Here is a 17,004-nt window from a genome sequence, read left to right as displayed (position 1 = left end):
ATATACTTAATTTGATTAATATTTGTCTTAAACTTAAATACATGCAAAGGCAGACTTATTTAAAGCTATTACTTATAAAAACACTATGTTTCAGTAAAAGAATTCTCACAAATGAAATAAATTCATTTTTAACTTCTACTAACCAATGGAAATGACATAAAATCAATAATTGCTACAACAAATATACTTCAAAGAAATAGGATTTGTACACAAGGCAAGCTCATATTCAGAAAAATCCAAAAAAGATTTGACTTTTTTTTTTTTTGCTTCACTTTTCAGATATTTGATAGGACAGAGGAAAATTGACAGAGAGGAAGGGAGAAAGAAAGACGCCTGAAGCACTGGTTTAACACTTTTACTCCCTTCAAACAGGGGTGCAGGGTTTGAACCCAGGTCCTTGCTTATGGTAATATGTACAATAAGTCAAGTGCACCACCTCCTTCCTGACCCTAAAAGCTTTGATTCTTTAATCTTTTCAGAGAGGGCATTTTGTACAGGTTAGATTTTTTGTTGGGAAACTGAGATGATTCAGTAACATGAATATATAACATGAATGTGTAAAAGGTACATATATAGGAATATAGTTTTTTAAAATATTGATTACTTTATTTGATAGGAAAGAAAAAAATTGAGAGGAGTAGGGGAGATAGTAAGAGAGACACCTGCACAATGCTTGTAAAACTTTCCCCCTGCAGGTGGAAACTGGAACCCATGTGTTCTCAACTAGTATGCCACTGCCTAGCCCAAGGGTTTTTTTGTTGTTGTTGTTGTTTTCTTTTCTTTTTTTTTTCTTTTGTAGTTGTTTTTGTTTTTAGACTGGAATTTAGAAGGCATTCCCCTGGGTACTAAACCTGCCATTAATTTATTGAAATAAACCATACTATCTCTTCATTTTTATCTTGGGCTGGTAGAATAGCTCATTTGGATAGTGTGTTGCCTTGCCTTGTGTGTGAACTAGGTTCAACCCTGGCTTCCACTGCATTAAAGTAAGCTTCAGTGCTGTGGTCTCTTTAACTTTCTCTCTCTCTCTCTTTACTCTTTAACTTTTTATTAGCTTTATGTATTGGATAGAGATAGCCAGAAATTGAGAGGGTAGGGGGAGATAAAGAGGTAGAGGGGTGGGGGGGGGGAGAGAGAGAGACAGAGACCTGCAGTACTGCTTTACTACTTGCAAAGCTTTCCCACTGCAGGTGGGGAGTGGGGCCTGGAACCTGTGTCCTTGCGCATTGTAACATGTGTGCTCAACCAGGTGCACCACTACTTGAGCCCATCTTTTTAACTCTCTATCATTTATTCTCTGCCTTCTCTGTCTCTGTTTAAAAAAGAAGAGGAAGAATTTCACCCTGTGACTAAACAGAATTTAACTCATATTCACTTGATGTTTGTTGGGAGTCACATTTACAAGACTACTTTTCTTCAGAGAAATTTCGTAATAGAATAATTTCTCCTTTTCAAAATCACAAAGATTTACCTGAGGAGCACTAGTTGCAACCAAGAAAGCATTAGTCCGTCCTGGGTGATCATAGTCATGCATGGCTGCAGCCACATAAAGTGCCATCAACTCTAAGGCAGGGATGTTGCCAGATAAGCAACCGTATTTATCATCTTGCACATTATACATTTTTGAGAACACATAGCCCATATGACTGTGTGTGAATCCACTGTCAGAATCTAAGAAGAGGACAGAAGTAGGATCCTTAAAACAACTTAACAGGTATTTGTTTTATAAACACACACACACACACACACACACACACACGCACACACACGCACGCACACGAGGTCCAATAGCTCACAAGGGAGCACAGATGTACATACCTGAATCACTTGCTGATCCATGATCACTGATCACAGTTGAGAGGCCTGGAATAGGTTGTGTAGTAAGATACCACACAGCATGTAAGACGTCAGTGGCATGAATTCTGTTATGATCTGCAACCAGTGCAAAGGAACAAGCATTAATTTGAATACTTGGGGTCTGAGGTCCAAGAGTGCCATCTACTGGATAAACAGTCTAGTCTATCAATTTAATACCACAGTAGAAATTAGTCAAACACTATAGGACAAATAAATAGGCTTTGATGACTCTTCCATTATGTACTCTGTAGTATCCACAGTATTAAAGAAAAAATACACTCTCAATATTCATTATGCAGGCAAATGTCTAAAACCTGTTTTTAGTGTCTACTAGAAATGTATATGGAAAACTCACTATGTGATACAACTGTAAGATTGATTCAAACTACTTTCAGGATTCTTAAACAATACTTTGGAGAGGAACAGAATCAATGAAACATTCATAACTTCACTCAATTTTTATCTTAATAAATTATAGATGAATATAATATATTAATATCTCTGTTCCTCTATATCAGACTTTAAAGTTGTAAGAAACTGAAAAAATCTTCCTTGTATATGTAGGTAAAATACACAGAGCAAAATTTAAAACTAGAATCAACAATGTTCTCTATCTAGAAATTCTTATTTGGGAAACAGTTCTAAGATACACCTAAATACCCAAAGAGAAAAATAAAAATCTTTCTGATTATGCTAAAGATTCTCATGCCTGCTATTCTGAGGTCCCAGGTTCAATCCCCAGAAACATTAAAAGCCAGAACTACAATGTGTTCTCCTATCTCTCTCACTAAAATAAATAAAATATTTTTAAAAAATCAGTAGACTAATGTAGAGATCTGAGTCATTTAGGAGAGAGTAAAAACTATGGGAAAATCAAATCCCTTAGTTATGATGTCGCAGAAATTATTTTTATTCCATATGCAAATGTAATTTTAATCGACAGAATATCAAACGTCATTAATTATATCCATATAAACAGTGGAAGTTGACTACAGCTGATCAGATCATTGACCTATATCTGGGAATACAGCATTAATTCATAGATTGTATAGTGAGTAGCTGTTCTTTAATATTCTTAGTTATTTCCTTTCTTTAAGTGTTTAAATAACTTCATATCCTTTGAGAAATCATCAACACTTATGTCAGTCATGGGTGTCCAAGAAGAGTGGGCCCTGGGAAAATGGTATTAATGAAACAAGGCTTAATGTAAGATGCTTTCAAACGATCCTTTCATTGTTTTCTTCTTTCTTCTTACTCCATGGTCAGACTTTTCCTTTAGGTCCAATGCATTCAACTCCTTTCTCCTCTACAAGATCAGTCCTATTTTGTCTGCAATCTTATTTTCAGACTAAATTACTTATTCTCCTCTCCTGTCACACATCATCAGTGGTACATTTTCATTCCAATATATCATAGGAGCAGCATTTTGAAATAATATATTAGTAATGGACAGTATGTTGATGTGTCCTTTCTGGAAATGCCTGTGTTTTCTGTGTCTCCATATAACTCTAGATTCCACTAAGATCTTATAAGCCACACATTTCTTGTAAGTCTAATTTTATAAGCTACCAAGAACAATTTTTATTTAACTTCAACTCTTTGCAATTATGCAAACATAAAATCTATTATAGCAAAGTTAAAACTTAAAAGTTATGATATGATTTGAATTTGTATGTTTTAAGACATGTTCCAACACATATGACTATTTTTCATACTATGCATTTATTTCTTAGAAGTAGCAGAATAGTTCTATGCATTCTCACAACTTCCTCAGTTTATTTTTCTCTAGCTCCTTACATTTTAATATCTAGGAAAATTCTACTTTTATGTTCTAAAATACTACATGTTGAAAAACCTAACATTATCTTCTATGTTCCCATTTCTCATTATAAGTGACAAATGTAATTCCTATAACATCAGAAGTTCATGAGCTTAAACATCTGACTGTGCTTCTTCCTTCAGGCTTTGTATCTATCTGATTTTTTTTTTAATTGTTTCAAATTGTGTATCCACTGCCACTTTCAGCCACCTTTTACTTTATAATTAGACCATCACCACATGTCTCTCTACCTTCAGTTAAGGTCCCCTTATATTCAGAAAACGTCAATCGTTAGAGATTCCACTCTGCAGATATTGGAACAAAAGCAGAATTTACTCAATAAAACAATGATTCTTATTTTGTAAGTGTAAATACTTACATTGGACATACTATGTATAAAGCATCATTTTAACCCATGTTAAATTACCAACTCATTGTATGAATTAAGAAACGAAGCATATAGAGAGCCATACAGTAAACACCCAGGTTCTTAGCACAGCTAAGAGGCCAGGTCTCTATCAGATTTGGATGGCCTCATCACTGTGTTATGTAAGAGTAAAATGTTTATAATATGCAAATGTTATCCCATTAAGCAGCAATATCAGCAGGTTTTAAAGTATCATTTCACAAATAACTTATACTTACAAGGAATTTCCCTGTAGCCAATCTCCAGAGCATGAAAGTAATTCATAAATTCCCTAATTGGGATTTTAAAAGCTTCAAAGAGTCCCATGTCTTCAAAAAGTCTGTAAGATACCTGTGAAAGAGAAAGACAAGACTTACAAAGCATCCTCAGTATATATCAGATATTTAAAAAGGACATGGGGAAAGTATACATTCCATTACCCATATTTACTCATTGCCAACAGAGATACTGGAGCAAAGAAAAAAATTTTATGGCTGTACAGTTTATTTTTTCTAAATATTTATTTATTTCCTTATATTGATATAAAGTAAATTGAGATGGAAGGTGGAGATAGTGAGGGATAGAGAAAGAGAGTCACTTGCAGCACTGTTTTCACAGCTTGTGATGTTTCCCTCCTGCAGGTGAGGACTGGGGGCTTGAACGTGGTAACATGTGCACTCAACTGGATGTACCACTGCCAGCCCTATTATCTATTTTTTTAAATACAGACATACACCCAAGAAACAACTAATCAATATAGCACTATAGATTATAGGAACTTTCACATCACCCAGTTGAGCACACATTATGTTATGCAAGGTGAAGGGTTCAAACCCAGGTCCCCACCTGGAGGGGGGGGGGCGATTAGTGGGTGGTGATGGAGAGCTGCAGGTATCTCACTTTCTCCCACTTTTAAAAAAAAAAATTATCTTTATTTATTGGATAGAGAAAGCCAGAAAGAGAGGGAGAGAGAAAAAGAGACACCTGCAGGCCTGCTTCACCACTTGTGAAGCTTTCCACCTGCAGGTAGGGACTGGAGGCTTAAACCTGGGTCCTTGAGCATTGTAACATATGCACTCAACCAGGTGTGCCATCACCGAGCCCCCTTGCTCCCTTTCTACCTCCTCCTTTCTTCTAGATTTCTTTAGTCTCTATCCACAAATAAAAAATATATTTAAAAATATAGATTCAGTAGAAGTAACAATGTCTAAACCATTTTTCTTCAGTTGTCTTCCCTCTTCCAATCCTCTCTCATATATCTATTTTCTTTCCAATTACTTACACAATTTTGGTGACTCAAAAATTCAATCAAGGGGGTGCCTATAGGTGTAATGGATATGTTGGACATATAGCATGATGGGAGGGGGAAAAGGGAAAACCATGGAAGAAGGTAATGGGGGAAAGACATGGTTATTTATCTGGTGGAATGGACTCCAGCACCATTGGAAATGGTCTCTTTTGATACCACAAAGGCTGTGTTGGTTGTAATTCAGGAGACTTATTCAGAGAGAATTTTCATTATTTGCGTTCATTCTTAAAAATTTTCTTGAAAGATGTCTTCTAAATCATAACAGTGACTCCTAATATATAGCCATAATAATATTTGGTATTTAATAAGTGAGTTACCTGTTCTAAGTGATATATATATATATGTATATATATATATAATATTCTTATAATACGTACATAAATTATCTACAAACCATTTTAAAAGACAAATTAAGTTGTCTATTTGGATGAAAGAAACCAAATAAAGCCCAGTGTTTCACCCATGGAAAGGCATGGGTGCTGAACTGCTGCCTCAATTTTTATTAAGAATAGTATTATTAATCCATATAGCACTTATGAAATAGATAAAAGCAATGAATAACATTTGAAAGTAAACTGAGGCAAAGAGAGGTTTAGTAACTTATTCAAGTTTATACAGTTAGTGTATTGATAGAGCCAGAATTCAAGAAAAATATTTTAGTTTCAGATTTTTTACTTCTGTGTTTCAAGTACTGCTGCCATTATTTGCAAAGCAATATTGGTTGAACACTAGCAAATTCCTAGTGTCTCCTGTTATTCTCTTGAAACAGCTAAAGATAAATTGAAAAAAATGAAACAGCCAAGTATTTCAGAGTATGCTTTTAAAATAGAACATTTTTTTAAAGATCAACAAGCTACTAACAGTCAACCACCAGCAATCCAAACTCATGAAGAAAAGACACCATTAACTGGGTAAATGTGAAAAAGCAAACATCACCCTAAAACCCAAGGATGTCCTTTTAAATTTGGTAAAATAAACATGATAATTATCAAAAGGGCCGGCAGTATATTGAGACTGAGGACTTATTTCCATTGCACATATGACTGTTTAAAATTCTTTTGAAGTGAGACTTTTTCTGTGTAGTCTTAGCCAAAAGGTGATTTCTTGGAATGTTCAAGTTAATTCATTTCAGCTGCCCCAAAACCTTTTTTCTTTAAAGGGGGGGGGGGGTAGCCTTTCACACAGTGAGATTCTTTCTTTCTTTCTTTCTTTCTTTCTTTCTTTCTTTCTTTCTTTCTTTCTTTCTTTCTCTTTGTTTCTTTCCTTTCTTCATAGAAAAGAAAGAGAACTACCCCTCACCACTGGGTTTTTACTTTGGTGCCCTACTTACAATTTGATTAGGTCCTGCTTTTAGTTTCCCTTTCAGCTCTTCTTACTCAACTTCTGTTGATGAGTGGGATCATCCCATACTCATCTTTATCTTTCTGACTTAGTTCACTTAACATAATTCCTTCTAGCTCTGTCCAAGATGGGTCAGAGAAGGTGGGTTCATTGTTCTTGATAGCTGCATAGTATTCCATTGTGTATATATACCACAGCTTTCTCAGCCACTCATCTGTTGTTGGGCACCTGGGCTGCTTCCAGGTTTTAGCTATTATGAATTGTGCTGCTATGAGTACAGGAGTACACACCTCTTTTTGGTTGGGTGTTATGGAGTCCTTGGGGTATAACCCCAGGATAGGAATTACTGGATCATATGGAAGGTCCATGTCTAGCCTTCTGAGAGTTTTCCAGACTGCTCTCCACAGAGGCTGTACCAATTTACATTCCCACCAGCAATGTAAAAGGGTTCCTCTGTCCCCACATCCTCTCCAGCATTTGTTGCTGCTGTCCTTTTTTGGTGAGGGGTAGACATGCAGCTTCCTGGGCCAGTGGGGGGTGGGAGTGGGTGGGAGGGATGGGTCACAGTCCTTTGGTGGTGGGAATGGTGTTTATGTACACTCCTAGCAAAATGTAGACATATAAATCAGTAGTTAATTAATATGAGAGGGGGAAAATCAATTGTATGTCTCAAAGTTTCTCAAAACACAAACTGAATCTTTTTAATATATAGGCTGTGTATTTGATATGCGGAGTCTCTCAAAAGCCTAGACCAAGTAGATTAGAAGCATCCAATAGCACAGCTATATACAAGATACTGGATACTGTACAGCAAACCATAACAAAAGGACTTTTCAAAGTTAACCCAATTAACAAATAATGTGATAACATTAACTATCGATTGTCTTTTTGAACCCTAAGACAGCAGGAACCTCACATCTCCACTATAGAGCCCCTACTTCCCCCAGTCCTGGAACCCTTGGATAGGGCCCACTTTCCCGTATGCATCTCCCAATCCAAACCAAATAATATTGCATCCGCCGATCACAACCTAACCAACGCAATGATTGCCACCTCAACATGCTTCACCTCAGACTGTGTCCAGAGACTTCACGTGTGGAATGACAACCCTTCAGCTTCATTACACGGGTGAGACCTTTCCTTTTATATTACACTCTAATTTCATCTCAGGTAGTTCACTTTCTAACAAAGTCCCATAACCTAGATATACACCAGTTTCTGTGAGAGAGAGCTTATGTTCACACGTATCCATAAACTACTGCAAAATATATATCCGAAAGCAGAAGTACACTAGAGTTTGCAGTGAGTACCTTCCTAACACTTCCTCTCCACTATTCCAAGCTTGGGATCCATGATTGCTCAACAAATTGTTTGGCTTCATATGTTAACTCTCTTTTCAATCACCAGGTTCCAGATGCCACCAGGATGCTGGCCAGGCTTCCCTGGATTGAAGACCCCACCAATGTGTCCTGGAGCTCAGCTTCCCCAGAGACACACCTTACTAGGGAAAGAGAGAGGCAGACTGGGAGTATGGACCGACCAGTCAACGCCCATGTTCAGCGGGGAAGCAATTACAGAAGCCAGACCTTCTACCTTCTGCAACCCTCAATGACCCTGGGTCCATGCTCCCAGAGGGCTAGAGAATGGGAAAGCTATCATGGGAGGGGGTGGGTTATGGAGATTGGGTGGTGGGAATTGTGTGGAGTTGTACCCCTCCTACCTTATGTTTTTGTTCATTAATCCTTTCTTAAATAAAAAATTTAAAAAAGAAAAAAAAAAGAAAAGAGAACTCATGAGTTCTATTTAGCAAGGCAAGCTGCATTTCCCCAAAGTTCAATGTTTCATAAATCAGAAAATCAACAGTAATAAAAAGATCATATAGTAGTATGTTTCATTTTGAATGATGATTGGAAACATAAAGCTACATTTATGAGTCTTACTGAAATCTGTCTTTCAATTCTGACGTCTTGGCTACTGAGGCACATGTAAGAGTCTTAGACAATGTTTTGTGGCAAAGATAACCAAGTTCCATAGTTCCATCCCTCCAGGCATAGAACTTCAAGGGGGAAAGGGTACCTGCCACTTGTATGGTAAAACTGATTTCTAGTCCTATTCCTGATTCCTGCCTGGTCAGCCTCCCCATTTGTAGAGTTCAATGATATAAGTCTGTGTGTCTTAGGAAAAACTGAAAAGTGTTTACTGAAAAGTGTTTGAAATGAATGCAAAAAACCTGGACTCCTAACAGGGATAAAGTTGAGTTAAATCCCAGGGATGGTGTTTACCATATGACTTTAGGTGAATAGATTTATTTATTTATTAATTACCTCCAGGGTTATCAATGGGGTTTGGTGACTGCACTATGAGTCCATTACTTTTGGAGGCCTTTTTTTTTTTTTCCATTTTTGTTGGCCTTGTTGTTATTGCTGTTGGATATGACAGAGAGAAATTGAGAAATGAGGGGAAGACAGAGAAAAGGAAAGAAAGAACTGCTTTACCATTTGTGAAGTGACCCCCCCCCCCTTGCAGGTAGGTTGACATGGTTTGAACGGGGATTCTTACGTTGCTTCTTGTGCTTCTCGCCATGTGCTCTTAACCAGTTGCATTACTGCCCAGCCCCTAGATCTTTTAAGATTCACTTTTGGGACAAGGCAGTGGTCCATTTGCTTAGTGGGGGCTCAAACCTGCGTCCTTTAAGTATGTGTGTGCTCAACCAGGTGTGCCAATGCCTGGCCCTCCTCACCTAAGTAAATATTATTATTCAACAAGTTAGATAGTCATCAGTGTCTCTGCTATAATTATTATTCAGTCTAAAGAATGCATCTAAAACATTTTAAAGTAATTTTAAAAATATTATGTCATTTTTCCTTTTCATTAAGAGTGTGTCTTCTGAGAGATGTTCCGTAATAGAGCTAATCCATCGTGTTAATTTGTTTTGTTTTTTGAAAGTAAAAAATTCACCTTTTTATTTCTGTATTTTTTTTTCTCTCCAGGAAATAAACATTTCTTTGGGAAGCCTTAAAGCCTAAAATATGTGTTGCATAGCAATAGTTCATATTCTTTTATTTATTTTAATTCACAATGGTGCCTTCCATATAAAAACACAGAACTCTATCTGACAATTCTTCACAGCACTGGTTGTGCACGGGGGGGGGGGGGGGGGCGGGGGGGAGTATTTCTGTGTATCATCTTTTTCTTTCCCCCACAGCTTAACTACTGTAATATTCAGAAATAAAAAAATGGCCACAGGGAATAATTATAGACAATGAATTAGTGTTTAAAATTGGCAAGTTATTTTTTCCTTTTGATGTTATGTGTTATCAGAATTTTATATTATTCCTCCATCTTACTTGTGTATTTCTATCTCCTTCCATCTTGTATTAAAATATACACAACAAATTTCCAGCTTCTTTTGTTAATCCATCACCTGATAATTTATAGAATGCTGTTGTACTCAAATTTCCTTTATGTACCAATATACAGCACTGGTGTAAAGCATGTACAGAGCTTGATGTCACCAAGGAACTGTTTTTTTTTCTACATCTAAAATCACACATATGAATGCATTTCTTACCTGACTAAGATGCGGCCACATTTTCTTCCTATTTTTTCCACCAGATCAAAAATTGGAAAGTTCCATGTACTAAGCTGCTCCATAACTGAGTCCAAATTATCCATGACAAGAGGTTCTGGAGCAAGAATTAGTTTTTCCTGAAATGGAGATGAAAATGTTTCACCAATATGCACTTTTTCTACAGTGTGATTCATGCTTTGGGAGGTTCAGTTTAGCAGCAAGTTTAGCTGAAATAAGTGGCTTGAAACTTTTAGGGGGAAAGGATCCTAATGTTTCTGATCATGGGTTGTGTATTAATAAGTGCTTGTTATCACTGGTTCCTATGTATTACAACAAAATAAATCAATATTTCTTTCCCAAGTTAAAAAAAAATGTTTTTTTGGTCTACTTGCAGGCCTCAAATAGAGATTTGAAGACTTTAAAACACTCTGAAACTATGTGTAGATTTATCTCTTTATATATTCATACACATTTTTCTGGGATGTGGCTTTCCTGGCTTGTATTATACTTTCAAAATGCATGAGAGAGAGAGAGAGAGAGAGAGAGAGAGAGAGAGAAAGAGAGAAGAAGAGAAGGGGAGGAGAGGGAGGGGAGAGGAGAGGCGAGGAGAGGAGAAGAGAAGAGAGAGATAATGAATTACACCTACTTTAATTAGCTGAATTTGTATTATTGCTACAAAATCTGCATTTATCTGGGAAAGTGACAGTTCACACATTTTTTTTCATAGAGATTTTGATTTAATTCACATGGTGTGCATTTTTGAAAGAAACCTGCACCACTTAAATTCAAAACTGGTCCCAAATGAGGACATTCTTAAAAGTCCATTTATAAAAAATAAAGCCAAAGAAACATGTAATTTATCTTGTCTGGTGATTCTTTGGGTTTAAAAGTACAAATGCTAAATTGGAGATGAATGCTGATTTATCCAATCACTAAATGACACAAGCATCAATTATCAATAAAACTTAAGGAAACTTATTTTGATTCTATTGACACATGGGGGAGGGCATTAATACATATGTAGCTCCAGTGAGGTGCAGCTGGTTATCTATGGTCCAGTGTGTCTATTTCAAAGTCAGTGCAGAAGCCAGCTCCTCAGGCCTGTGAGTTAAGTGATGTAGGCCTACCAGGAATATCATATTCTTCGGCATGCACGTATTGCAGGCTGATGCTTTCCTCAGTTGGTCCCTGGAGCACTCGGTCTCATCTTCATTCTGCACAATATCGCTGCTATCACTGTTGTTATTAGTTTCATAATCAGAGGTCACTTGAGTGGTATCATCTGTAGTTGACAGAGAATAGCTGATTATGAAATTTGTGATAGAAAGGCTCTGTTAAGATACTTCTCCTAAAATCCATGTGGTAAATACAGTGTTTAGGATCCTATACTATTCTTCCTTCTAGAATCATATAAGAATACAGGATTGTTATACAGAGGGAGAAAGCACATGCTTTTAACCCAATACAACAGATAAAATTAGGATCTATGACATACATGACATTGGAGAATTCCTCAAGAGCAGGGCTTAGATCAGTAGTTCATACTTTAAAAATCCTTTGACTTTATATTTCTTTTCTCCCTTACACATTTTCCTACACACTTAAGTACTAACATTGGAATGGGCATAATGGTAATGGAAATTGAGTTAGCACCCCAGAACTAAGTAGTCTATAGAATATGAAGCTAGAACACGTGCTTTAGCACCTGTGAGATACTCCCTAGAAATCCGCAGATTCCTTTGCTAACTACCTCCTGTCTCTCATTATCCTCCTTTCCAGGAAGTACAAAGCCTTGCCAGCTGAATAATGCCAACTGTCTTCAGGACATGCTCCTGAGAAGACTTCAAGAAGTTTCTTAAGGCAGAATGCAGAGGCTGGAAAAAGTTTCTGCAACATTTTTCAGGCTGTTCCAGGAAGGAGGAAGCAGGTAACTTTCCCTTCCCACTATCCTCACTTTATAGAAAGGAAATCCAGGCACAGAAAGGATGCAAACACTGCCCAAGGTGACCAATTGACAAATGTTGTCATCACAAGCATTTGAATTCAGTATGTCTGAGTCTCCTTTTCACACTCTACTTTTGGGGAAGTTTAATTTATTTTTTTTTTACATAAACGTTATCTTCCCCATCATTACAAAGATGGTCTCCTTATCTATCTATCTATCTATCTATCTATCTATCTATCTATCTATCTATCTATCTATCTATGTAAACAGAGCACTGCTCAGCTCTGGTTTATGGTGGTACAAGGGACTGAACCCAAAACTTCGAAGCCTTAGGCATGAGAGTCTATTTGTATAGCCATTATGCTATCTACCCTGCCTGGTCTCCCTCTCTTGTTTCCTATACATTTTATTTTAGCTCTTGCATTTATATCTATGAGTTATATCTCAGAGTAATGCTCCATAAGGGATAGGACAAGAAATGTCATTCATTTTATTCTAGTCCCATTGGATTGCTCTGACATCTTTATTGCAATATAATGAGCCTGTAGCTATGGGTCTAATTCAAGGCTTTCTACTCTATGCTCTGCATTATATTTTTGATTCCCATGTAGCACTATACTCTCTTGAGTAAAGCTTTTTAAGTCTTCAAGTCAGGCAATAATATTTTTTGAATATTTTTTCTTTTTTTTTTTGTTAAAAAGTTCTCTTAATGAAAGAGAGATAGACAGGCAGACAGACAGAGATACCAGTGCATCATGTTGGCATATACAATGCCTGGGATGGAACTCTGGAAGTCATGCTCAAGAGTCCAGTACTTTATCCACTGCTCGACTTTGAAGTGGCTTGTTCTCCTTTTCAAAATTGTTTTGGATAGTTTATTGCACATGCTCATATATTTATTCAATGTTACTAGGGAATAGTGGCATTTTGTGTAGCCTATTCCAAACAGTATTTTATGGCACTTTAAAAAAGATACAGGGGCCAGGTAGTGGCACACCTGGTTAACTGCACACATTACAGTGCTGAAGGACTGGGGTTCAAGCCACTGGTCCCCACCTGTAGGGGAAAGCTTTACAAGTGGTAAAGCATGCCTCTCTCTCTCTCTCTCTCTCTCTCTCTCTGTCTCTCTCATCCCCTTCGTGATTTATGGCTGTCTCTATCCAATAAATAAAGATAATTTTAAAAATTAAAAAGAAAAGATAGAGGGGTAAAAGAAGGAGACGGGGAGGGAGTAAGTGAGAGAGAGACAAACCACAGCACAAAGCTTCCTCTAATGCAGTGGGAGCAGAACTTGAACCTAGGTCTTATACATGACAAAGCTGCATACTACCCAAATGAACTGTTTTGCTGGTCTATTAGCACTTGGATTCAACCTTATTGAAATTTTCTCTTGCAACTGCCTCTGTATTAGAATCAGACATTTTAGGCAAAAGCTGACAACTTTTAATCTCAGAATCTGTAGGAAAAAGTGAAGAAACACACACAAAGGCCATAGTTCTATCTGAGACAACAAACATGGTAAGAAAACACTCTCCTGTCTCAGCAGAGCCAAAGAAGATAGGGAATTGCAGAGAATGAAACATTCTAAGTTTGGAATGTTGTGAAATTAGATAATGGCCACAAAGCGAATTCTCTTTAGGATATTCCCTTGTCCTTGCTCCTTGTTCTTTACATACTGTCACAACACACCATCCTTAGGTAATTAATTTATCTTCTTGAGTATATAATAAGGTACCCAGACCATTAAACGGGGAAAGCAGAGTCTCTTCAACAAATGTTGTTGGAAAAAATGGGTTTGCAGAAGAATGAAACTGACCACTGTATTTCACCAAACACAAAAGTAAATTCCAAGTGGATCGAGGACCTGGATGTTAGACCAGAAACTATCAGATACTTAGAGAAAATGTAGGCAGAACTCTTCCACATAAATTTTAAAAGACATTTTCAATGAAACAAATCCAATTACAAAGAAGACTAAGGCAAGCATAAACCTATGGGACTACTTCAAATTAAAAAGCTTCTTCACAGCAAAAGAAACCACTACCCAAACCAAAAGACCCCTCACAGAATGGGAGAAGATCTTTATATGCCATACATCAGACAAGAGGCTAATAAAATATATAAAAAGCTTGCCAAACTCAACAACAAGAAAACAAATAACTCCATCCAAAAATGAGGAGAGGACATGGACAGAATATTCACCACAGAAGAGATCCAAAAGGCCGAGAGAAACAATTGAGAAAATGCTCCAAGTCTTTGATTGTCAGAGAAATGCAAATGAACACAACAATGAGATACCACTTCACTCCTGTGAGAATGTCATACATCAGAAAAGGTAACAGCAGCAAATGCTGAAAAGGTTGTGGGGACAAAGGAACCCTCCTGCACTGCTGGTGGGAATGTAAATTGGTCCAACCTCTGTGGAAAACAGTCTGGAGAACTCTCAGAAGGCTAGAAATGGACTTACCCTATGATCCTGCAATTCCTCTCCTGGGGATATAGGCTAGGGAACCCAACACATCCATCCAAAAAGATCTGTGTACACATATATGTTCTTGGCAGCACAATTTGTAATAGCCAAAACCTGGAAGCAACCCAGGTGTCCAACAGCAGATGAGTGGCTGAGCAAGTTGTGGTATATACACACAATGAAATACTACTCAGCTATAAAAAATAGTGACTTCACCATTTTCAGCCAATCTTGAAAAATTCATGTTAAGTGAAATAAGTCAGAAACAGAAGGATGAATATGGGATGATCTCACTCTCTGGCAGAAGTTGAAAAACAAGACCAGAAGAGAAAACACAAGTAGAACCTGAACTGGAATTGGCATGTTGCACCAAAGTCAAACACGAAGGGTTGGTGGTGGTGGTGGTGGTGGTGAGAATACAGGTCCAAAAAGGATGATAGAGGACCTAGTGGGGTTGTATTGTTATATGAAAAACTGGGAAATGTTATGTATGTATAAACTATTGTATTTACTGTTGAATTTAAAACATTAATTCCCCAATAAAGACTGAGCTTCTGGTCTTAAAAAAAAAAGAAATGTTAAAGCAGGTAAATAAGAATCATCCATTGATAAAGTCTACAGCTGATGAAAGCAGTTTTCTTTTAGAGAGACAGAGAGTAAAAGATACCATAGCACTGAAGCTTCCTTCAGTGCTGAGGGGGCTAGGTTTGAATCTGGGTCATGCACCTGGCAAAGCAGTACACTAAGTGAGCTATTTCACTGGTCCAAAAGCATTTTTCTACATGATGTATTTAATATTAACAAAAGCAGATTCTTAGGCCTGCATCAATACAAACAAAATAATAGTTACTACAGTATGAACAGCAAATACTAACTGCTTGAACTGACCAAGACCTTAAACTGAGGGCTTTATGAACTTTAAGCAATTTAATTCTCTCAACAGTCCTTCTTGGCAGATTTCTTTTATTATTCCTGTTTTATATATGAAAAAACTAAGACACAGATTACAAAGTATGAAGAAGCAGAATATGTACAGAAACTAGATTCCAGTGGGCAGGTTCTAATGTCTTCTGTAAAGTTGGGTCCAGGACAGATGATTTGCTTACATGTTTATAATAATCCCTGCAGAATCCTTCCCTGGAGTCTGCCACAGGTCTCCCCAGAGTATATCCAAGATAGCCATCACACTCCATCACAATCACCAGTCTACATGACAGTGCTATATAGTCTATAAGATAGCCTCTCATTTAAATTAGATATGTGGGGCTAGATGGTGGCACACCTAGTTGACACACATGTTACAATGTGCAAAGACCTTGGTTCAAATCATTGGCCCCCACCTGTAAGGAGAAATCGTTTCAAGCAGTTATGTAGTGCTACAAGTGTCTCTGCCTCTGTCTCTGTCTCTCTCTCCCTCCCTCTAGATCTCTGTCTGTCTCAAATAAAGAAATTGATTAAATTTAAGTTATATACACATTTTTATATAGTCAAGAGAAATGTTCTGGATAGTTTTGCATCAATATTTTACCCCTGACTAGCTCAAAGAAACAAGGCTAAGAAATATTTTTATTTCCTTGTCATTTTAACACTGTAGTTTTAAAAATGTTTATTTATTTATTTTATTATTGGATAGAGAAATTGAGAGGAGGGGAGACAAGAGAGGGAAAGATACAGAGAGAGACCTGCAGCCCTGTTTCACCATTTGTGAAGCGTCTCCTCTGTAAGGGGGTTGGTGGGGGACTAGGGGCTTGAACCTGGGCCCTAAAAGCCGGAAAGAGATGTTAATGCCTTGATTAGGAGAAAAAAAATAAATAAAGGCTCTGCATTTTGAGGACAGACTCCAGAGTATTACCAGTCCTGCTTGCTGTCTGCACGGCTGTGCTGCTTCCCTCCAGGGGCCTGTTGGCAGGATTCTCCTGGGAGTAGGGTCTGCCGCAGCTGCAGAAGATCAGAACATTTGTGAGCACATCCTTCCTCCCCAACACTATTGTGTGTACACCATTTACATGACCATACAGACAGACAACCTTTACTAAATTAGTCTCCCTTCTACTTCCATAAAAAAGGAAACATTTCCTTTTTTCTCACATGTGGCTGCTGGACCACTGACACACAGTGCTTGGTTCTGTCTTAACTGTGTGTTCAGAAGAGGGATGGGAAAATGCATTGCTCTTCCTCTATTGCAGTGTAAACTCTGTGTAACATGAACATTGACTGGTGACAAATGAATTCCTACTATCAGATAATGTGACATTATTTAGAGAACCTTGGGGCAGGCAACTACAT

At 37.4% G+C, this 17,004-nt stretch overlaps 1 protein-coding gene across 1 annotated transcript in view; it reads right to left on the bottom strand.

Moving 5' to 3' along the window:
• The window catches only part of PDE3A (phosphodiesterase 3A), a 352,467-nt gene that overhangs the window by 17,546 nt on the left and 317,917 nt on the right, over positions 1-17,004 (bottom strand). The window contains exons 7-12 of the mRNA XM_060194472.1: positions 16,571-16,656; positions 11,431-11,585; positions 10,309-10,440; positions 4,322-4,454; positions 1,819-1,932; positions 1,472-1,671 (exon numbers count right to left, since the gene is read on the bottom strand). Coding sequence (XP_060050455.1) covers positions 1,472-1,671; positions 1,819-1,932; positions 4,322-4,454; positions 10,309-10,440; positions 11,431-11,585; positions 16,571-16,656 — 820 coding nt within the window. The remainder of the gene's footprint in view (positions 1-1,471; positions 1,672-1,818; positions 1,933-4,321; positions 4,455-10,308; positions 10,441-11,430; positions 11,586-16,570; positions 16,657-17,004) is intronic.

The sequence above is a fragment of the Erinaceus europaeus genome, chromosome 7 (genome assembly GCF_950295315.1).
Source record: "Erinaceus europaeus chromosome 7, mEriEur2.1, whole genome shotgun sequence".
Classification (NCBI taxonomy): Eukaryota; Metazoa; Chordata; class Mammalia; order Eulipotyphla; family Erinaceidae; genus Erinaceus; species Erinaceus europaeus.
Note: the sequence above shows the minus strand (reverse complement) of the source record. Positions and strands in the feature narration are given on the sequence as shown.